Raw genomic sequence first — 23,469 nt, forward strand, 5'->3', positions numbered from 1 at the left:
TATATTAGCAAATCCGAGTTTTTGACCAGCTTAAACAGACGTAACACATTTACAATACTATATTGTATGTCAGGATGGGGAGCCAGTGGCAACACAAGCCACATGGGTGGGGTATCAATAATAATTTTTTTAAAAATTATTTTTACTATGTTGCGGGAGTTCCAGTTCCCATCACCTGTGACCTTTGGCCAGGCCGGCTGGGCTGGTGTTAGTTGGGGTGCAATGATGTCTGGAGGGTACTAGGTTCCCCATCACTAGTGTATGCTTTGGTGGACTCAAGCACCCTTTGTTGGGTGTATGAAGTGAAATCTTAGATAAATAAATGAGAAAAATGTAGGGTGGAAGTTGAACAGCAGTGAGATGCAAACCACAGTGATAATTACAGCTTAAATACAACAGGCTCACACAGTGGAGTGGTGATAATTACTGAGGTGATTGTATTAACACATGTAGCTGGGCAGGAAACCATTCACAATAAGCAGGTATCCTATTGGTAAGCTCCCACAGGAGGTAGCGATGGCCACCAATTTGGATGGCTTTAAAAAAGAATTTGGCAAATTCATAGAGAATAAGGCTATCAATGGCAACTAGCCATGATGGCTAGGTTCTACCTCCATGGCCAGAGGCATTATGCCACTGCATACCAGTTGCTGGAATCCCATGTGGGCAGAGTGCTGTTGTGCTCATGCCCTGCCTGGGTGCTTTCCACGGGGGTCTGTCTAGTTGGTCACTGTGAGAACAGCATGCCTCACCAGACCTGATCCAGAAGGCTCTTCTCATGTTCCTGAGCTCATGACTTACGATCATCTCCAGAGGTAGCCCTGCCATGCAGGAGGGAAGTGCTTCAGGCAGAACCGGGAAGAGAAGGGAAGATGAAGGCAAGGAATTGATGCTTTTGGTGCAGTGAAACTATAGCAGAAAGCTGGTACCACTCCACTCCAGTTAAGTCATTATCACTTTATTGTTGCACAACTGCATTGCAATAACTTACACTTGCATAACTCACATTGTTTCTCAGTGTAGTCTTGAGACACTGTGAAGCAGCTTGAATGGTTTTATAGGTAAGCCAATAATGCTGGATCTATGAGCTGTGATTTGAAGCACTTCCCTAAAGCATTGCAAAAAAAGCAGGAGCGATTTGCAGCTGCGAAAGATGTCATGTCACTTTGATACAGCACTCTTTTCTTTCTTTCTTTTTTAAAAAGATCTTGACTCTTCCTTCAGTTCAATCACAGTTATCCCTATCTTCTTGCAGGGAGGGAGCCAACTCTGTGCTTTAGGCTGTTCTTTATTTTCTAACATATCCCTGAACGATTCTGTTACAAACAGCATCCCTTCCTCTTGTTGTACTCCTCCAGGTGCAATGCCTGCTCTCTCTGCTTGTCCTCATGTGCTGTCAGGATTCTGCAACACACACAAAATAGGAGGTCAGCACAGAAGGGAAGGAGTAAAGTAAGAGACAGACAAATCTTGGCACTAATCTCAAATTGAGGGGGGAAGAAGCATACATTATCTCAGCATGAAAGGATGAGTACTCTAGCATCACACCGATAATCCAAAAAGCCAGACTAAGCTCACTGCTCCTTCAGAGACTTCCAGTGTACCTTAAAGCATCCAAGCCAATCCAAGCCAATCCAAATTCAAATCAAAGTGCATCTTTTGCAACTTATTTGGGAGCAATTTCTCCTGAACTTAATGGGACATACTTCAGAGTGTGCATGTATTTGTTTGGACTGCACATCATCTTGAATTCAAGTATTCTCAAACTGGCTTATGAGTTAATATGTGATATCTGCTGAGAGAAACGGACCTTTCTGGGGAATCTGCAAGTTAACCCAACAGGCAGAGCTGGCTCAGCCAGTAGACAGGGTGAGGGTGCTACCTCAGGCAGCAGAAGCCCCCTGAGGCAACACCCCCCCATGCACCCTGTCTGCCCTGCCGCCTCTGCCAGCAGTGGAGAAGCGCTTCCGCCATCAGTGTCGATTTCAGACAAGTTTGAGTCCATTTCTGGCAAGATCTTGCCTGAAAACATGCAAGATCTTGTGGAGTATATAAGATCTCACACAATTTTCAGTGAGATCTCACTGAATCAGCACCAATGGTGCTGCTGCTTCTCCACTAGTGCCAGATGTGGTAAGGTATGCAGTGGCAGCAGAGTGGGCTGTGCAGGCAATGGCAGCAGCAGCCAGTATCGTGGTGGCAGTGGGAGTAGGAGTGGCAGCAGCGGCAGGGGAAGGCAGCACTTCCAACAGGACAGATCTCCAGCATAGATCTGCTCCTGTCAGGAACTCCCAAGACAAAAACAAGAGACAGAACCTTAGCAAAGAATTAAGAACTTATGTAATCATTACATTGGCCATAGACATCCCCCACAATCCTTCCATTCCCCAAACACTAAAATGAAGTGCTAACGTTCTGCCTGGTGAGATTGTGGTGGTGAAGCTCTATGGCAGGAGTTGTTAACCTGAAGGCCTCTAGATGTTACTGGACCCCCAGCTCCCATTGTTCCTGACCATTGGCCATGCTGGCTGGGGCTGATGGGATCCAACAGCATCTTGAGAGCCACATGTTCCCCAGCCCTGCTGTATGGTATCTGAGCATCTTGCAGTCTTTAATATATAATCCTACGGAGTATTCACCCTGTGATAAATGGAGTTTAACTAACATTTGCAGTGTGGCAGTGCTCAAAGCACACCGGGCAACTGCAAAACACAGAGGAATAAATTATCTCCACCCACTAGACTCTTACTGTTTAATTGGAACCAACACACTGCTATGTTTTGTCATCTGTTGCTGTTTAACCAGGACCAAGCCTAGCAACTTTGCTGCAAGTGGATGAGTGGCTTCTGCTCTTTTTCTAGTTTTATGGGAACTGTTTGCACATACCTTGCCATGTGCAGCATGGGCTCCTGAATGTTATAGCCAGTCCTTGCACTGCACTCATAGAAGACAGCTTTATATTCCTGCAAAAAGAGGGAAAGAAGGCAGAAAGTAACTTCAATCAACAATTGTCAGAGTCCGCCACTGGAATCACATTTCCCCCCTTTCTTGCTATACCCATTAATATATTCAAGGTTAACCTTCCTGAACACTGAAGATACTCTGTCTTCCTAAAGGTTCCTTGCTATCTAATTCTCAATGAGGTACCTAATTTATGTGAGTCAAAACTCACTCACATTGAGTTCTTTTTGGTGGGGGCGATTCACAAAACCTTCAAAAGTCCAAGGTAACATTCTAAGGTTTGAATAAGTTTACTGGAAGAATGTTTGCACAGGAATGCTTGAGGCACAGAGGAAATTCACACATATCCCTGAGCAGCATGAATTTTCCTCCAGGTCCCTACTTCTCACATACCTGATTCTCATACTGTTCTGTTATGTCTGTAAAACACATTCATTTACCTCCCGGTGTCACCAACGCTGAACCCTAAACAGGTTTACTCTGAGATTGCAAGGAGACTGGCTTCCAAAGTGATGCCTTATGATCGACTTTTCCCAAGGCAGATCCTCTACCTTGAAATATTCATTCACTTCTTTCTGTATAGAACCATCCTAGAAAATATTTTCATGCGCAGAACAACTCCTTTAAGTATTTCCAAATATTATCATCAGTTACAGAAGATGCCATAAAGTTTGTTAGCAGTGAAGGAGATTGGTGTAAGGAGGAAAGGGAGATACAGAGAACCAGACCTTTGCCAGCCTTTCCCCCTCAGCCCTGGGGACTTTGGGTTCCTTTTTGTCTGCTGTATCCATTTTGTTTCCAACAAGAAATATCACTGCACCATCTTCAATTCCATCCTGAAGAAAAGAAGCCATAAGACATTGCTCAATGAAGCGTGTGCTCATAATTAAGGAGAGAGAGGCTAATTCCTACACTTGAGTATAAGGGTACTTAGAGAACACCTGACCATTTTCAGTTTAGACAATAGCTAAGCAAGGTTCTAGAACCTAGTTAAATGGTGATCCATAAAGATTATGATTATTAGAATAACTTACATAGTGCCTTTCATTTTGAGAAGAAATATTAAGGTGGTTCAATCCGATTTGTGCTCTTAGGGATCTGAATAATTTGCATGTTCTGAATAAGGGACATTGGGGATAAACCTATCATATTTTTTTATTTAAAGAAAAGTCAGGTTAATGCTTTGCCTCAATATTTTTTGGCATGCTTCAACTATAATTAAAGTCAATACTTGAGTATTGTTAAGGTTAGGCTACTTGCCAAGCAGAAAAGGCTCAATTTAAGGAAAGATTATTTTGCTAACACCCTTCTCTTTCTCTATTAGCTCTCTCCTTTACTCAGGTTAGAGCCAACAGGGATTCCTCCTCAACCTTTCTCCAGATAGACAAATAGGCTAACTGCACAGCCACACATGCTCCCTCTGCCCTAAAGCTCCACAAGATTTCCAGCTCTCATCACCACCAGTTTGTTGCCCTGTTACCAAGACTCCTTGGGCCAGACTGTTGCTGTAAGGAGGACCATACTTGAATGGCTTGAATGGGGTGTGTCCACACAGAGACACCATTTGCTAGTACCGTAGTATTAAAAAAAAGAGGTATGGACAGTATAGACCAAGTTATCTGTGCTCCCTTCCAAGTTTATTCTGACCTGGATACAACTCATCCAGTTTCGGACCGCCATGAAGGAGCACTCTGCTGTGACGTCATACATGACCAGGATGCCATCCACTCTTCGGAAATACTGCTTGGTAATACTCTGGAATCTAATGCCAAACAAAATCTGAGAACCTTAAATGCAATCGTATGGCAGACATTCCACTACTCCTAACTGAACCTAGATTTGGACTCCCTCTGTGTGGCCTTCTTATTGCTAACCATTCAAAACAGAGGCTTGTCTCCACTTACAAAATGGTGTATGGAGCACATTCCAGACATTTCCTTTGGAAGGCTGAGACCTTAGAAACAGCTTGGAAGAATCAAAGATTTCCAACTGGCTAAGGTATTGGGTTACATGCTGACAACAGCTTCCCAAACAGTGCTTGTGCCAAAACAGGAGGTATCACAAAGGAAAAGTTTTGAGAGGGGACACAACCCAATAGCGGAGTGTGCTCTTTGCAGGGAGAAGTTCCTAGGTTCAATTTCTGGCATGTTTCATTTCATTTCCTTTTAAAAATCAGACATCTACTTGAAACTCTGGGGAGCTACTGCCAGTCAAGAGTAGACCAGGGGCCCCAAGTGTGATGACTGAGTGCATCTACAATAACCCTTTTCCAGGTTGAAATTAGACTTGAAGGCAGCATTTGATTGCAGCCAATATAATAGGTTGTGGTATGTGCCCACAACAGTTTCTCCAGTTTGAAATGTTCCCAGAGATTGAAAAAAGGTTGGCAACTCCTGCCATAGGCAGTACTCAGCTAGCTATGCAAATAGTGTGTCCTGGCAAAAGGCAGCTTCCTGTGTACCTCCTAGCATTGAGGTTTGGCACCACTGTAGTTGGTCTTGTGCAACGGTTGCTGTGTCATCTGGACTGATCCTGCTGTTTCTCTCCCCCCTCCCACCAGCAGCAAAGAGCACAAGGAACAGCACAATCCTAAGGCTCTTGGATATAATCCAGGAGCACAATTTTTGCAAGCCTCTTATCCGTGGAAGTACTACAGCCACTGGCATGACTGTCATAAAACACCCTTAACTTGGAAGAGGTGCACCCATAAGAAGAAGGACCCTTGTGTTCACTTTGGAGACAGAGAAGATTCTGCTTTAAAACAAGGGTGGAGAAAACAGGTTTTAAAAAAGCAAGACTGTCTCAATGGCATGGGCCTGCATTTGACACTCAGTGTCACCTGTCGAACATCAAGGTTGTTTTTCTTCCTGGCTTATTCCTATCTTGCTGAATCACAGCAAGAGCTAATGAGTCTCCACAGAGTTTTACACTGCAGCAGATAGCTGCAAAACTAATGTAAATATTCCTCTACACACATTTTTGAGCTGGGTCGCTGCTCTCCCTTTAAATAATTATTTAGTTGAAAGGTAGGATATAGCCACTTAATTGTTTTCACCCGCTTGTGGAGACTATCAGAGATCACAAAGAGGAATATATGATAACAACAAGAAGATGAGGAAAGTAACAAAGAGAAGATTGAAGATTGAGCAGAACTGTGAATAATATTTGGCAGAACTGTGTACATTAAAGCAGCAGCAAGAGAGATGTTTGGATCCCTTTCTGAGCTCGAAGCATGGGTACCCCCAACAAAAAATTAAAATTTGGTTGTGTAATTTGGAATTAATGTGATTTGATTGGCCTGTTAATAAAAATTATTTAAAAAAGGAAGAAGGATATAGCCACTTAGGCAAAGAAGGGTCTGGATGTCGACCCGGGTTGTCCCCATTGAATTTCCTGTAGAGTTGTGTGTCTCTACTCCTCTCCATTCTCTCAGCTGCTTAGAGTATGCCATTTCAGAAAAGTAGGTGGAAGGATACACGTTGAATTCTAACCCCCTCCCCCCACCAAAATCTCACAGCAAGTAGAAAGTTAGCATGCCAGCGAGAAAGGAGGCTAGAGTATGGTTACCAGATTTTTTTCAATGAATTCGGGGACACTTTTTTTTTTTTTTTTTAGCTGAGTAGCAACAAGGAGTCAGTAGTGGGGATGGTGAGGCAAAAGACCCTGGGTCCAAGCACACATGCATATTGTATAAAGGTGCAAAGCCCTTCTTTCACACCCTGTGAAACATAAATGCGCATAATTTTTTTAAAAAACTGGGCAACGGCCAGCCGCCCACAACTCCCAAGCCTCCCCCATCAGTCAAAACAAAGGGGGAAGGGGGAAGGAGATCTGTACCGTCAGGCGTCCCCGGTTCTCCTTCAGCAGTGGCAGTGGCAGTCAGCAGCCCGGAGCCAGCCTGGTAGCGCAGTTGGCTCTGGCTGGCTTCAGGAGCTGCTCGCTGCCGTGGCGCCCACCATTTTTCCTCACCTGAAGTCCCCATATGATGTGTTGCGCACAAGACACATCATATGGGGACTACCGGCGAGGAAAAATGGAGGGCGCCATAGCAGTGAGCAGCTCCTGAAGCCAGCCAGAGCCAACTGCACTACCAGGCTGGCTCCAGGCTGCTGAGGCTGCTGCTGTCACCTTTCCCGGGGACAGATTTGCAAACCCTAGGCTAGAGGGCTTGTCCAAACATGACAAACAAATGTGTATAAGAGAACAGCAGTATCATAAGGGGGAACCTTGGAGGAAATAAGTGCTGGGAGAGGGGAAGAAGCACGCCCACTTCTTGGGTCCAAAACATTTCCTCAAGCTGCTTCTCCCCTGACCCCCCACCGCCACCCCTCTGCTTCAAATTGCTCTCTCCCCAGTACAATACTTCCATTTATATAAAGAAAACTGTAAGTGGTCAGATTCCAAGAGTCTTACATGCAAAAAAAAAAAAAAAAGTACTGGATATGTGAAGTATTACACTAGTCAGTTATTGCTGTTAGTGTTCAAGAACATCTGGAAATTTTGGAAGAAGGTTCAAGTCTCCTTATATTATCACTGTGTGCTTTTAGGGCTCTTTACTGAACTAAATCGCACAGAATCCTTTACCTTTCCTGCCCAGCTGTATCCCATAGCTGCAAAACCACCTGTTTGTTGTCAACCATCAAGCTCTTCACCTGGTAATCAACGCCTGCAGGAGAAACAAGAGGAGTCTAAGGCCAGGATAGCACAGTGGGCAGAGCTGGACTTTGAATCTGGGAGTCCAGGTGAAGCATGTCTGCTTGACTCCTTTTGTGACTTTGGGCTTGGGACAGGGCACCCTTAGCTGCAGTTTCCAGCAGTTAGAGGGGGGCAGTGAACTCCTTCGCAGTACTGCAGTGAAGAAGGTACCACAGAAAAGTCTGTAAAGCATAATCACAAATTAAAAGTTCTATAGAAAACAGTAGACGGTCAGGGCTGGGGGGAAATGGATGGGCTTGCAAATAGGTTCATTATTTATACAGTGTGGGCTGCAGGTTATTTTCTTGTCTGCTTGGAAAGCACGTGCAGCATCTGGTATGCTACCACAATGTGAAGTTAAAAGTCTTCCCAATGGCTATCAGTTAGTAGGGATTTGGGAGTTAATGCCTTTAAACGTTCTTAAGGCACTAAGACAGAAAAGTAGCCACCATTTGCTCTTATCACCATCCCTCCACCAGTCCTCTCATCCATCCCCTACCCCTCCACTACATGCCACAGAGCAAAGTTGTGGCAGGAGTCCCATGATCACAGCAGCAAAGGAGTAGACTTGACAAGAGGCCTGGTGAAAGAACAGACTAAATGCATCCTGCCATTGTGCCTTTTAGAGCATCGAAATATATATAAACCTTGCCTCTGACTGATTGGTTGTGATTTGAATTAGTCAGATCTTAGCACCTAGCTTGCCCTTATCCATTTGTAACTATTCCAAAAAACCCATTTAAAAAATCCTCAACATTAGTTGACTTTAAACATTATACCGCTAAAGGAATACATAGTGTGGAATATTGCCATGTTTACAGTAGTACTGAAAACGGGGGGGGGGGGGGTTGTAGTTCACAAATATTTCTGCTGCAGAAGTTGTTGAGCACATGGCACAAGCCTCACTTAAGCACTTTTTAAATTCCCTTATGCCTCTCCTTTCTGCAGTTTGGGAGCCTCAGTTACCAATAGTTGAGCTGATCCCAGCCAGGAATCTATTGTAGCAGAAGTGATGGATGAAGGTGCTCTTGCCAACTCCGGAATTACCAAGAAACACTACTTTGAAGACACGGTCAAGAGAAGAACTAGCTGGCTCCAATATCTGGATGTAAAAGCCATTATCAAGATAAGAATGAAAAGGAAGAAGAAAAGTTTATAGAGCTAGGGTACAAATTGCATTTAAAACATGGGAAGGAACAGACAGTGGGAACACTAATATGAGCAAATTTATACCCATGTTCATATCTGCACAACCAGTTGCATAGACTGAGGCTATGTTCAGATATTATCCCCGCTTCTCACTACCTAGAAAGCATCTACATAAAGATCAGGAGCAATACTCAAGCTCACATGGTCCAGCAATTTTAACCTCGCACTATCAGGGAGATAATGTGTTTAAATAAATGTGGGATCTCCTGATCCAGTCATTCATGTCTCCCCTACAGTGAAGTGATGGCCTCTTCCCCATCTCACCTGGAGTACAAAATATCTGTACAGAGCCTGTGACTATTCAACTAGCTGAAACAGTTTTCAGACTATACCATATGGGAGGAAGCAAAGACTGAAGAGCAATTTTAAAAATATCCACCTGCTTTGCAACATTTGTCCCTGAATAGATACAGGAGGTAAACAAAAATTTCCAAAGGTTTTGCTGATGGATTTTCTTGTTTTTCTCCTTAGCATTTCTGTTCAGTGTCACTTCAAAATTAAAAAATATAATTGCTACCAGGAATATAATATGCATATTAGTGCGGGAAGCTAATTGTCATGTCCCTGGCCCTAAACGATTCTTGGAAGATTGAATCAATTGAGGTTGTGGCTGCTATACTGCTTGCTGAAGGACAGAACGAGGCTACCAATTCTGAACCCGGGGTGATGGTTGTCAACCTGTGGACCCTAAACACAGGGAACTTCATGGCCACTCCCATGAGCCTGATTCACGCAAGGAACCAAGTACATCCCATTACACAATGCCTACCACTGTCAGATGCAGAAGGACTCATCTCCAGGCCAGGAGGTCCTCATTTTAAAAAGTCACAGGCAGGGAAGTAGACAGGAGAGGTAAGTAACCTGGGCTATAGGAGTTTTAAGTTTGCAGTCAAGCTTCAGCTTTTTCCTGAGCAAGTTGCTCACTTGGAGCTCTCCAAGGTACTGAAATGCCACTCTTCCTTCCTATACCCCAGCGTGACCTGTGGACTTCAACTTGAAGTCAGGACGGGCCATTTAGTATACACAAAAAAGCCCACAAATGATTCAAGATTCAATGACAACAAAAAGACAATACATAAGGTTAGTATTCCCCACCCCCCGCCAGCTAGACTCACCACAGTTTCATTACCAATGGGCAGCCTTCTTGGTGATAAACAAAGATAATTAGGTCTGTTGGTCTTTTCTCTCTGGAATGTGCTGGTCTTCATCAGAGACTTTGGCTTCCCAACATTTCCTGCTGTTTCCTGCCTCTCTGTTTTCCTAAGAACCGCATATTCCTCCACAGATGAATTGATTCCTCTTCCCTGCTTCAAACTGGCAGTGTTGGTCAGGAAGAGTTTACAGTTTTTCTCTTCCAAATAAAAATCTTTTGGCAGGACAAGAGGAGTACTTTCTGGAGCAAGCTGCCTGTGCCAAGGCACACAAACGATGGGAACAAATGTCCAAAAGCATCAGCACAATCAACATCAGCATTTACAGAAAACTTACCCACACTTTCATGTAACGTCAGCACTGATGAGGACAGGAAACCAACAGTCTTAAAATGTGAGGAGGGAGGAGAGGAGCAGCAGGTATATCAACGGGTTCCAGAATCCTTAAGGCATATTATCCACACTAAAAATGTATGCTGGTTTTTAAATTAGTTTTGCCTCTTGGGGCTCCACTAGATGGGACACTGAGAATTGTACTTTTGGAGGGGCTCCAAGAAGTGTCAACACCCACAGAAATGAATGCATGAACAAAACAAACGAACAATTAACATGTGGAGGTGTGGACAGGGCCAGAGGCAATGCTCATAATTTTTGGCAAACTACCTTGATTATCCAATATGCCTATCTAGTTATGCTCTATATTTACATATTACCATCCCAAAGAAGGCCAAAGCTGCTCACATAGTTCAGAAATGTGTGAAATAACTTTGCTTATGGTGTTCTGCCCCTCCTCTCTAAATGCATGCAATGTAGGAAACTTGAGGGTGTGTATATGTTGAATCTCCTTGTTACCAAAATTAGACTCACCCCCTCCTACCCACCTACACAGTCTCATTCAGTCACCAGTGCCCCACAGTCCCAAGTTCATCAAAGGGCAATTCCCCAAGGACACCCATTGCCTCAACCTTAGTTCAGTTGAAGAGGAGAAAGGGAGAGAACAGTGTGACCCAACAGACCGACTGTGGTGACTACAGACCGACAGCATGCAGTGGGACACAACACAACATATTCAGCTCTGACCGTTTGACTGGCTTCTCCTCCACTAGGTATTTGCCTATCGCTGACCCCTTCTTCAAGAGAGGTCTTTTGCTTTCAAGTGCCTGAAAATTAGAGAGAGCAATTTGGAATCTGTCATCTAAGTAAATTAAGAAAAAACAACCACCATGTCACTTTGGGAGAGGCTCTCCAACAGTTAGTCAAGATTACCCCAGGAGCTGCCATTTTGCGGCTGATGAGAGATTAAAAGGTTTTGAGTTTTGGGTTTGGCATACAGAAAGTACTCAACTTACTTCAGTACCCCACTTGTTATTTATATTTAAAATTTAAATTCCAATAACAAAGAATGCATTCTCAGGATGAAAGCACAATTTCCCAGCTTTAAAATGCATCCCAGAGATGTAACAGTTCTGCACCCTGCTTCCAAAGTTGTGTGGATCGCTCACAACAGATCAATCATAATGGGACATTTATTGTGCTGAATACGGTTTAGAATGATGAATGGAAAGATTATTCATAAATATATTAGTTGTTTCATTCAAGTGGGTTTTATTGTGTGCTTTGGGCAGACTCAGAACCCAGTCTTAACCATCTGATTGGACCTCTAAATGGTCTGTCATAATACAGTCATACAAAAGAAACACTTTACGCAATGGAACATGAGCACGAAAGAGGCAATTGTTTCCTGGCTGTTTCTCTAGCTCTTGCCAGCTTTTATTGGCTCAGTGTAACATTGGCATTTAAAAACAGACGATAAAGGAATATTGCATTGAAATGACAGAACACACAAGCATGAAATATTTGATGAGAACGATAACAGGGTGCATGGCATTTTATTATGGAAGTCTGGATCACAGGCTCACATTCCAACAACAGCATGAATTTTGCAGTATTTTGCCATCACAATATTTGTCGTAAACACATACCAAAGACACATATACTGTAACTATGTAGACCCGTGATGAATGGGTTGTACCTGGAGACCGGTTCCTAGACTTCTGGAAGGTGCATGCAGGTTTCTCATTAAGGGACACACAAAGGACCAGATTGTACATGGCATGCAACTCCCTCCAAAACTTGTGGATGTATGGACTTGGGGAAACTCAGTTTCCATTCATAACACACAGCGGTACAACAAAGCGCAGTACAAAATGCAGCTCAAGGCACAATGTTTCCAAATATCAATTTCAAAATTAACTTCAGAATGTTTAGGGTGGTAATCCGGATTAATGAACAACTGGGGACCTGAAGGGATTGGCAGAGGAAAAGAAGATGCAAGGACCCAAGTAGTCCTCTGCAGCCTTGGAACTTGTAAAGGTATCAGCAGAGTTTCCACACTGTGCTTCAACTGTCCTAGTTTTGCACAGTATCTCAGGGCCTTACTAGAGTAAACGTTGGAAAACTCTTTCGAAATGCTTTTAGAAGCATCTGTGAGCAAATTAGACTAGGACTGGAGTGCCTGATTGCTTGGTCCAATCTGAGAACTCAGATGTGCCCATTGCGATCTCTTCAAAAGGATGAGGCAGGGGGCAAATCACCTTAGCTGCACTTCGCCATGCAAGGCACCTGCTGTGCCTTTTAACTCTTGTCTTGCCTATGTACTGCGCTGACTGAAGCAGTAAAGATTTTGGCAGAAACCGAAATCAAAGTTCAAGCTCTTCATCCAGCAGGACATTTCCTCCCATTTAAGTGTGCATGGATCCACTCAGATCTCTTCCATGGTTCGTCTAGTTTGGCCTTCTCCCTCACAGTGCCAAATGATTTCCAGTGCTGCCATTTATTGCATAAACAGTCTTGGCGTATTTAGAAGATTTTAATACTTCACTATTGCAAGGTCTTCCTGTTATATGTTGAAGCAGACTTGGAAATATGTCTTGCAGCGCTGACAAACTGTCATAAACGTGCAGGCAAGAACAAGCCAGATATCTCTCCTACAGAATGATGCACTGTTAAACTCTGGCAACCTGATTGGTCCATCATTATGTCACAGTGAATGAAGACTGGTACTGACTACCAACCAGGAATCTCTAGCTAAAAAACAGTACAGTTGCAAATCTAATTACAACAGAAACATCAGGCTAGGAAGGCCCTTCAGGCTTTAAAACCAAAAACCTCACCAGATCTACATTATGCCAGTATACCCCAAGTGTGCATCGGAGTTTGTGCTCTTCTCTATCTTAGAAAAGCAACAGCCTGCAGATGCTCCAACAGACAGACACAAGCATTGCAGTCTTGGACAAAAGAGAAATATACAAAGGGCCCATCATCAAGAGACTTCAAGACAGGAAGTTGCTGCTGCATCAGCAGACTTCTTTTCTCCTTGATAATTCTCTTTGATGGTAGAAAAAGCCTTCTAGAAACACCACACTTTTTTAAACTAAGGCAAACAGAAATATTTTGTTTTTTCCTTTTCTACTACGCATTCTTGCAATGGAAAGATTGCTGCAAATTGCAGTTAGCATGAGCAGATATCAAGTGTGTGTGTGTGTGTGTGTGTGGCTGTGTGTGCATATATAGTTGACAGGAACATAATGCAACATATTTTTTCCACTAGAAAAATTAGAACTCAACTTCCTTCATTCCAGTCCCTCCAGCATAGTTGTAGTTGGTACATCTTGATACAAGACTGAGGTTCAGAAAAAAGGAGGAAATGTTTTAAAAAACAGAAACAAATAAGGATCCTTTTTTCCATTAACTGAAGGTTTACATTTTACTTCAAGAGTCTGATGTGCTAACTCTAACCCATGCAACCTGCCTTTATGCAAGCGCAGTCCACAGTATTATATTATTTATTTCTGCACTAAACCAGTTCTTTAAATCTGCAGAATGACTGTATGCAGATCAAAAGCTTGCTCTTTTTGAATTCCCACATCAGATGCAATCTGCATGAAGAGTGGTGGGTGCCTTTCTTCCCTGCATCCAACAGAACCTCCATCTCATTAATATTTACTGTTCAAAGAGGATCAGACAACAAAAGCCATTGTAGCTTGCCTGGAGCCCATATTCCACTAGAGAACAGAGATAGCAGACTGTCAAAGGGACAATCCAGTGGCTACTTTGACATGTGAAGAAAAACCAATTTATGTCCATATGAAGTCTCTCCACGTCCCTCCCTGCCATACTGTAAATTGCTTTCAATGCGACCCCACTCAACGTATCCCATGGTGCAGCATGAAAGGGATGCTCTTCAAAAAAGACATTAAAGTGCCAAATGGGATCTGAGAACTCACTGCATTGCTCTCTCTGAACTGCAACTGCAGAAGACAGTTTCTCCCTGTTGCTTCTGCTGCATTTAATGATCTTGTTGAGACTACGGAGATCACATGCCCCCAGATTCATCTGGAGATGCAGCCACAGGCCTAGTAATCAGAAAGATGAGTCGTGGGACAGCCGGAGAGGCAGCCCACTCATAAGGCAAGGTAAAGAAACCTCCTCAGGTGGTGGAAACACAAAAGACGGCGCCCCACCGGCTCTCCGCCTGCCCCACCACTTCCACTGCAGCTGGAACGCTCCCTTCTAGGCGAGTGGGAGGGGAGAGGCCTGCAGCAAAGCTTTGTAGAACAGCTCACACTTGCTCAGCTTTGCAGTTGCTCTCTCTCCACTCCTAGGTAAGCAAGGCTTCAGTGGGGAGGCAGCAGCAGTGTGTGTTGGGGAGGGACATCTCGTTTCACCCTCAGATGGCGAAACAGGATGGGCCACCCATGGACAGACAGGTGCACAGATGTTTGCACAATCATACCCAAAGACTAGAACATTGCACTGGAAACTTCCCTCTCCTTTTTACACAAAAACATACATAGCAGCTTCAATAAAAACATTCCTACACCCTATGCTTGTACAACACTAAAGACTAGATAGCTGATCAGCACACTCCCCTCCCCCCTTTATACTTCATTCCTGCCCTGCATTTGTGGAGCAGGGAAATCAGCAGCAAGAGGTCACATGTCACAGTGGAAACAAATATGTCTTCTTTTGGCTCATCTTCACATTTTGGTTGTCTGCCACGCTGGTCTACGATCAAATCTACTAAGTGGTATGTTTCGTGGACGTTACATCTCTCCTACCAAAACCAAACTGCCCAGGGATGGAAAAGGCCCATTCCAGGAGCAGGCCAAATTAAGAGGCAGAAACAGACAAAAAGACATATTGTTTTCAGTCTCTTAATTGTGGGCTGCATGACAATGGAAGCCTAGAAGGATATAGGCACAAGGTGATATAGCAGAAGAACTATAGGCTGGAATGAGGCAAGGTAGTTCCAAAGATGAATTCCAGACTACTCTGCAGAATTGTGGTGGTGTGAAGAGAAAGAACGTAACTGGGCCTTCTCCAAGCTAGGTGGCAATGGCTCAGTCTTAAAACATGGAGGTCCAGCTACGGTTCCTCTGAATGGAAGCCTTAGTGTACAAAGTTCAAGATGTGCAAAAGATTTTCTCCCCCTCCAGGTTGGAGGGACACCCAACTGTAAACGCTTTCTTGTAGAGTCAGGAGCCAGCAGTCCTTATTGCCCCCTTTGTAATTGCCTGGTTTAAAAATGTGCAGCTCTCTCTTAAAAATAATAATAATAATAAGTCCACATGCAGGCACTACAGGGTTTCTCAGTCAATGCCCACCCTGTAAATGAAATGACCCCAAGTGATGGCAACAACAGCAAGCTGCAAAGGGGAGGCGACGGGGGATTAGAATTTTCTTTCTCAGACTAACCAGCTTCTTGGCTTCAAAGGCATCTCTCTCGTCTCGCAGCTTCTTGTTCATCTCTCTGCTCCAAAGGAAAGAAAGACACACAGAGGTAAGCGGTAGCTGTTGCTCTACACATACTACGGTAGGGAACTAACAATCGTCAAAGAGAAGTGAGAAAGGGGAAGACACCACTCCTTTTTGCAACCACAAATCCCCATTCAGGTTTCACAGAAGCTTCGTGTGGCCTAAATCTTCACTGCAGAAATTGCTTTGGTGCTGCTCTCAGACATTACAGTGGTACCTCGGGATGTGAACGGGATCCATTCCAGAGCCCTGTTTGCATCCTGAACACAACAGAAGATGCGACGGCGCGTCTGCGCGTGTTGCTGCTTCCGCGCATGATGTCATTTTGAGCGTCTGTGCATGCGTGAGTGGCGAAACCTGGAAGTAACGCGCTCCATTACTTCTGGGTTGCCGTGGAGCACAACTCATGGAGCACAACTGGGTTGCCATGGAGCACAACTCGAATGCGCTCAACCCGAAGCACATTCAACCCGAGGTATGACTGTACTTTAGCACCATCTATTGCCACTGGGGACCTGAATCACCCAAAGCACTGGCCCCTGTACAGCTTGCTGCTTAGGTCAAGTGGCAGCCCTGTGGGTCTGGCCAATTCTGCTGGTTTTGTTTGAATAGCTGACATAACACCAAGGAGCTTTTTTATTCTATACCTCCCTATACATGTGAACAAGCCCTCAAGGCAGATGGTGAAGAGCAGATGTCAAGATGCCCCCACCTTTACCTGAGCAGTTCCAGTTGTCGCAGGAGGCTTTTCTTTTCTTTCTGCATATTCTTAGAGACTCTGAATACATCCCTACATTTAAAAGGGGAAGGGAGGGTTAATGTTTTAAGGGCTACAAGTTTTGTCCTGTGCAAACGTTGATAATATGACCCAAATGCCAAAGCTTCTGGCAGCAATCAAGGGCAGAGGGTGGACTAATTAAATTAACACTGGGTTAGGAGCTGACTCCCATTCTTGCTCTCCATGACTTGCTGATGCAAAATATCATTTTCTTGGTTTCCAAGAGAAATTCCAGCTGAGGACCAAATTTACACGCACCCTTTTTGCACCCACCACACTGCTCTGCTCCCCAATCACTCCACCTCCCAAAGCAGCCTTTCCTGTTAAAAATGATCCATTAGTCTATGTTTGCATACAGTTCAAAATAAGAAAAAGAATGTCAACTGTGCATACTGCATATTTAAGTTAAAATGCCTACATCAGCTCTAGATTTTTTTAATTATTATTACTAAAAACAACACCACTGTACCATTTGGGACTTTGTATCTGAGAAGAAAAGGTGGCAGAAGAGCTACCTACTGGGATCTAATTGTTCTGCAGACGTTACGTCCAAATTCTTATCCCGGTTTATAACTGAAGTCATGTTTTGGCCAATTCAGTATTAGAAAGTAGATTTACTCTTCAATAAAGCAAAAGGTTGCCCAATTTGCAGTGACATCATACATTCTGAACAGTAATCTGAGTGATTGCTGTGGAGATCAGTGTTATTGTTTGCCACATTGTTTGTTCTCAGACTGGTAGGAGCCGTGGTTTTGACAATACAAGATTTGGATTGACCTTTTATGGTGAATTGCTGTGGGGCTTGCTTTCCGAGCCATTTCTATCATGGTCTTCTAGGAAATGTAACCAGGAAAATGATTTTTATCTCTAGTTTATACAGAGCAGGGATAGCTAATGCGCTACCTTCCAGATATCGTTGGACTCCATCTCCCATCATCCCTAATCATTGTCCATGCTGACTGGGGCTGATGGGAACTGGAGTCCAAGAACATCTAAATGGCACAACGTTAGCTACTCCTGACAGAGAGAAAAGAAATCATGTTACTATCTCAAGGCCACACAGGAAGTAGATTTGTGGAAGAGAATAAAAACATCACGCGTGTTCTAATCCTTTAACTCAGTCCTGGAAGCTAGAAAGTGTTCATACTTACAGACCCCCTTTAATTTTATTTCATAAAAATAATGTAACACTTGATTGTAAAACAACAACAACAACAACAACCTCAAGGTGGTTGTCTACATATCTGGGTAAGGCTTGCCTAAACAAAAACACTTTTAGCAGGCACTGAAAAGAGTACAATGAAGGGACCTGCCTGATGTCAATAGTCAGAGAGTTAAAAAATGTAGGTGCTGCCACACCAAAAGATCAATTTTTTACAAATACAGTCCAGGTATTATGTGGCGCCTGAAAATAGTGCCAGTACTGCAGTTTGCAGTAGCCACATATTATTGCTATTCATTTCTACATTCTGTAGTCCCACTGATTAACTAATTAGCGTAAACCAGCATTACACAGCAAAAGCAACTGGCACTTTTCATTGCATGTTCTACAGCCCCACCCCAACACACCTGTTTTTCTGTTCCTGCTCTAGCTGGGCTTCTTTCTGCAGCTGTTGCAGGTGACCTCGGGCTACCTCCAGCTCCCATTTGCTTCTCTCCAGTTGGTCCAGGAGATTGTCGTTCAAGATTTTCAGCCTCTCATTTTGCACCCGCATTTCCAGCTGTTCTGAGCTCTGGGACTGCAACTGATGTTCCAGCTAAAAATATGTAAGAAATCAAGATGAACAGATCTGAAAAACCAAAAGCACAATGGCATCAGTAGCCAGTGTCTGCAAGCAGCTTTGAGCTGTAGGGGAGGCAGAAGAAGAATATCTTAAATTAAAAAAAAAGTTGTACAAAGGAAAACAGAAAGCAGAGCAATACATCTGTGGGGTTTTTTTTAGCTGCAATGCATTCAAGTACATTAATAAAGATAACATGTTAAGGACCAGAACCAATGGATTTTAGTTACTAGAAAGGAAATTCCAACTAAACATCAGGAAGAACTTTCTCACAGTAAGGACTGTTCGACAGTGGAAGCGATTCCCTTGGAAGGTGGTGAATTGGAGGTTTATAAGCAGAGGTTGGGGGGCCATCTGTCATGGATGCTTTAGCTGATATTCCTGCACTGCAGGGGTACAGTAATTACCATGGTATCAATACCCCGAAGACCTTCTAGCTGCATTTTCATTCCCTATTGTGAAGTGGTCTTTTGTGGTCCTAATCTATATGCCTGTTGGTCACATGAGTGGATAACCTCAGAGTCATAGAATTGAAGAGTTGGAAGGGACCCTGAACTGAGAAAACCCATATGGGGGAATTCTTAATCTCCTCTCTGTTGTTTTGCCCCAACGTAACTGCTCTTTAGTTTTTAAACAACCCAGAGCAAATACTGACACTGGACTTACCCAAACCGCACCAATAACGCAAATTACACAGTGTTATCTCTCAGCCGCATACCTATAAGAGGATATTATGGCACGATGATAACGTCATGTGCAAACAGAGCAGATGGCCTTCCTTGGGTTGGTGGAGGTGGAGTCACCTCTTTGGAGCTAAAACATGAATGGTGCTGGCATCACATACTAAGGTTGTGGGCCTTGGAGGTTAAAGGAGGACACTGTGTGCTTTGCAAGTGGGGCAGGAAGCTAAAAGGGCCCTCATAGCTGAAGGTTTAAAATCCTGGAAGGAACTTGGCACAGCACCATGAACTCCAGTGACAGAAACAATTATCTTCCGTGTAGATAAGCCTCAAGCGGGACTGTACAGATGTATCTAAAGGTGCAGAAAAGGACAAGCCAAATTATTGGTGAACTGGAGCAACTCCTCTATGAGAAGAGCTTACAATGCTCAGGGTTTTTTAGCTTGTCAGGGAAAGGACAGTGGTTGTGGTGGGGCCATGACGCAAGATGCTTCACATAATGCACAGTACGGAGAAAGAGAATATAATTTTTCGCTCCCTCATAGATTACCAGAATCCAACATCATTCAGGGAAGCTGAAGGGTGGGAGAGTCAAGGCAGCCAGAAAAGAAGTTCTTCTTCACAAAATGCAAGGTTAAATTATGGAATTTACATCTACGAGAAGTAGTGGTGGTGGTGACCATTAAAAGAGAATTAGAAAATTTCCTGGAGGATAAAGCTATAAATGGCTAATGGCTACTAGACATAATGACCGTGTGTGTGTGTGCGCGTGCATGCGCGTGCGGGGGCAGAGCAGTGTTTCCCAAACTTGGGTCTCCAGCTGTTTTGGGATTACAATTCCCATCATCCCTGACCACTGGTCCTGCTAGCTAGGGATGAATAAGGTTGGAGAGATAAAATAATCACAGGCAGCTCCTATACTGGGCCAAGGAGCCACTCCAAAAAATTACTTGCTCCCCACCTTACAGGGCACAGCCTCCCTGACAGCTGGTGCATACAGGATTTGAGTTTTACCTACTTGAGCGCACCTAGTCTGTCTGGTGCTGATGGGGGGTGGGGAGGAGAACAGTGAGAAGAATTTCTCTTCCCTAAAGTAGCTTATATACTGGGGGGCACTCACATATGTCTACTCATCACTTCAGGGCTTCCCATGATTTGCAGAAGTGAAACAGCTGGTCACAGCGGAGTATGCAATGCTGTCTCTTTGCCTACAATGAAGGCTTTTGGCACTGGTTTTTCTTGTAACACCAACAGGAACCAGCAGGAGCTGGGGCTAAGGTGGCATCTCAGGCACAAGAGCCCAAATCCAGCTCTAGCCCTGTACATGTGTGAGAAGCAATGACTTTGGTGTCAAAAGACACCGCCAGCCAGTTCAACGGGACCTGTGTAGACAATGCGGAGGTAAAATCCAAATTCAAGCAAAAGAAACAAGGGTCACCCCCTCCAAGTCACCTTTTTCTGGTGGTACAACATCTTCTCAAATTCTTGTTCTTTGCTCTGCAGCTCTTTCTGAAGCAAGCTGCTCTTCTCATGCTTCATTGATCCCTGCAAAAAGGAGATAAATTGGTGCTTTTCCTTTTTTTTCTTCACTCCAACGTTCAGCATAAAAATAAATCTCCGGCACTTTGCAAGGATGTGGCTCATTGATTTAGCAACTGAGCTCAGTGTCCAGCTCAGGCATCCTGAGAGTGAAGGAATGAGGTGTTTACCTGGCTCAGCAGCCGTTCCCTTTCTGCTTTGATTTGTTGCTCCATTTCTTCATAAAGGCACCTGATTTCACGGTCATGGTCTACCTCCCTCCTAAAAGCACAGAGCAAGAGGGATGAAATGCAAGGAACAGATACAGTGTAAAGACAAAGTGGGAGACCAGATTGGGGGGAGGGGGAGAGAGAGAGAATTACCTCTCCACTTTGAAAGAAAATAAATACGTCTCAGCTAACATAAGATGTGCTGTCTCACTTTTCAGGAACTTGAGTATTGATATGGAAATCCTCTGGCACTAGGGGGCACCAGAAACGGCTTAAAAAGCTGCACATTGAGAACATTTTCTCAGGAAACTTTTGCAACCCAACTGCTTATGCTGCTTAAGGTTAGACTAAGGCTGTGTACACAGTACTAGCTTAAAAAGCAGCTAGTCTGTTATTTTTCCCAATCTGGGTTGAAGCTGGGGAAGGTTTTTGCGTTTTTTTGGAAGAGGAGCGTTGTGGGAAAACATATCAAAACAGTATTTCAAAAGCAATGACAGGATAAGTACCACATGGAAGTGGATTGTGGCTAACACTGTGTGTACACCGCTTCCTAAACTAGTGGTGGAAGCACACTGGATACAGACAAATTTTTAGTGTGTGCACAACCTGTTTGCTGCAGATGTGATTGGGTTATAGAGGAAGAAAATATTCATAGAGTAATAGGTCCCGCTGAAGGCATTTGGACACTTCTACCTCCTTCTTTGGCATTCACGAATCCTCTTGTGGATGCTGAGTGAAACTTCTCCTCCCACTTACAGCATCCTAAGACTGCATTGCACTTTCTATGGCGTAGTCACATGCCGTCCAGAAACTGCTTACCGTTTCAATGCCTGCTCAATGGATTCCTTCTCGTGATGTATGTCCCTGACATATGAGGAAATGTGGAAGAGAAATTCTTCAAAACTGGTTAGGAGTTCTGGCTTTTCTTTCCGGAGTTGAGCCCAGAGCTCCTGAACCTCGTTCTGACTGGAGCAAAGACAAACAGTAAAGTTTATCAGCTTGAGAGTAATAGATAAGCATAGTCCTTGCACCAAACAGGCTATAAAGAACTTATTTTAAAGTACTTTATAGTTAAGCCTCCTAGTCATCCCTCCCTGAGATGAGAAGATCCAGAAAATAAGAGGTCAAAAGTCCTCATCTTAAAAAGTAAAGATGCATCTGAACATGTATGCACTGTTGGAGAATCTCTTCCCCCATGTGATTTTATCCGAGCCTTATTATGCTCCTAATACACCCATCCCTTTCTACTAGTCCACTGCTCCCCATGCTAGTCCCAACATCATCTGGAAGACCACAGGTTCCCCATTCCTGTTGTAGCAGTGCAACCCAGGAAAACATAGCACATGCATATTAATGAAGATGACATGATAGATAGAAAGGGTCAAAGCAATGCTTCTGCGAAACAAGTTTCCTAAAGATAGCAACAGCAATCGTAATACAGTGGTACCTTGGTTTACGAACTTAATCCGTTCTTAAACCAAGGCGTGCTTTCCCATAGCAGCATGGGACTCAATTTGCAAATGGAACACACTCAACAGGAAGCGGAACATGTTCTACTTCCAAGGCAAAATTCACAACCAAAACACCTACTTCTGGGTTTGCAGTGTTCTTAATCCAAGTTGTTCATAAACTAAGCTGTTCTTAAACCAAAGTACCACTGTAATAAACATGCACAGGTTGGAAAGTTCCAACTTACTCTTCAAAGACCTGGGATGCTTCAAGCTGCTCCAACATGGAGCAAAACCTCTTCTCTTCCTCTTCCTGGTCCAAGTCATCTGACCAGCCTGACTCAAACGTCTCCTCGTGCCTGGTGCTTCCAGAGCTCTCATACTGCTCAATCCCTATGAACTTGCCTAGTCAGTGGAATGAGAAAAACAAAGGACTATAAGATTTCTCTAATCCCAGGTATGGCTTGCATCAGTGTTTGAATTATGAGGGGAGAGAGCTTGTGAAATCCACAAGCTCCATATCAGACCCCTTCCACCTTTAGCCAAATCAGGGCAACAGTAAAAATTAAAAGAACTGGAACTGGTCCACTTCAGACACAGAACCATGGTTCACTTCTGTAATGAAGGAAGGAAGCTCTTCACATGCTCAAAGGCACTCTGCATTACTCCATGTCATTTTCGTTATTTCAAATGTTCCAAGGGTAAGCCGTTCCACTCAAAACAGGTTCAAGGACTGCATCCTGGACTTTAAACAACACATTTACCATGGAGTTCTATACATGTCTACTCAGAAATGAGCCCCACTTGAATTCCATGGGTCTTACTTCCAGGTAAGTGATCAGGGCCAGATTAATACATGCTGAGGCTCTAAACAATGCCAAGTTTAAGAGACTTCCATAGTGCTAACCCCCCCCCCCCAGAAGAAAGGACAATAAAAACAGAAATAAAAAAGTTTTATATTTGCATATGGACTAGGACATAGGGGAGGATAAAACTAAAAAATAACCATCTGACTAAAACATATATTGCAATAAGCTTCTCTTTATAGAAAACACCTTTAAATTAAAATGCCTTATGGTTTCTTACTTTGCCCATATGAAGACTTTTAATGCAGAGCAACACGATATCTGTCACACTTTAGCACTTACTAAATGTAAGAGGCAATACAGCGTGAACTGTGTGTGTTCTACACAGCCCTCCC

General features: G+C 43.7%; 1 protein-coding gene across 7 annotated transcripts in view; it reads right to left on the minus strand.

Annotated features, from left to right (window-relative positions):
• Window positions 1-414: 414 nt before the first annotated feature.
• Window positions 415-23,469, minus strand: part of CRACR2B (calcium release activated channel regulator 2B) — a 40,544-nt gene continuing 17,489 nt past the window's right edge. For all 7 annotated transcript variants that reach the window (XM_081880378.1, XM_081880376.1, XM_081880375.1 and 4 more), the window contains 14 exons: window positions 22,517-22,673; window positions 21,640-21,786; window positions 20,782-20,872; window positions 20,525-20,617; window positions 18,181-18,368; window positions 16,552-16,623; window positions 15,774-15,828; window positions 9,981-10,268; window positions 8,623-8,758; window positions 7,546-7,627; window positions 4,609-4,723; window positions 3,690-3,797; window positions 2,887-2,963; window positions 415-1,404 (listed from right to left, as the gene is read on the minus strand). In XM_081880378.1, the coding sequence (XP_081736504.1) occupies window positions 1,320-1,404; window positions 2,887-2,963; window positions 3,690-3,797; window positions 4,609-4,723; window positions 7,546-7,627; window positions 8,623-8,758; window positions 9,981-10,268; window positions 15,774-15,828; window positions 16,552-16,623; window positions 18,181-18,368; window positions 20,525-20,617; window positions 20,782-20,872; window positions 21,640-21,786; window positions 22,517-22,673 (1,694 nt within the window). In that variant the 3' untranslated portion in view covers window positions 415-1,319. The remainder of the gene's footprint in view (window positions 1,405-2,886; window positions 2,964-3,689; window positions 3,798-4,608; window positions 4,724-7,545; window positions 7,628-8,622; window positions 8,759-9,980; window positions 10,269-15,773; window positions 15,829-16,551; window positions 16,624-18,180; window positions 18,369-20,524; window positions 20,618-20,781; window positions 20,873-21,639; window positions 21,787-22,516; window positions 22,674-23,469) is intronic.

The sequence above is a fragment of the Podarcis erhardii genome (assembly GCF_964252035.2).
Source record: "Podarcis erhardii genome assembly, chromosome: 1".
NCBI lineage: Eukaryota > Metazoa > Chordata > Lepidosauria > Squamata > Lacertidae > Podarcis > Podarcis erhardii.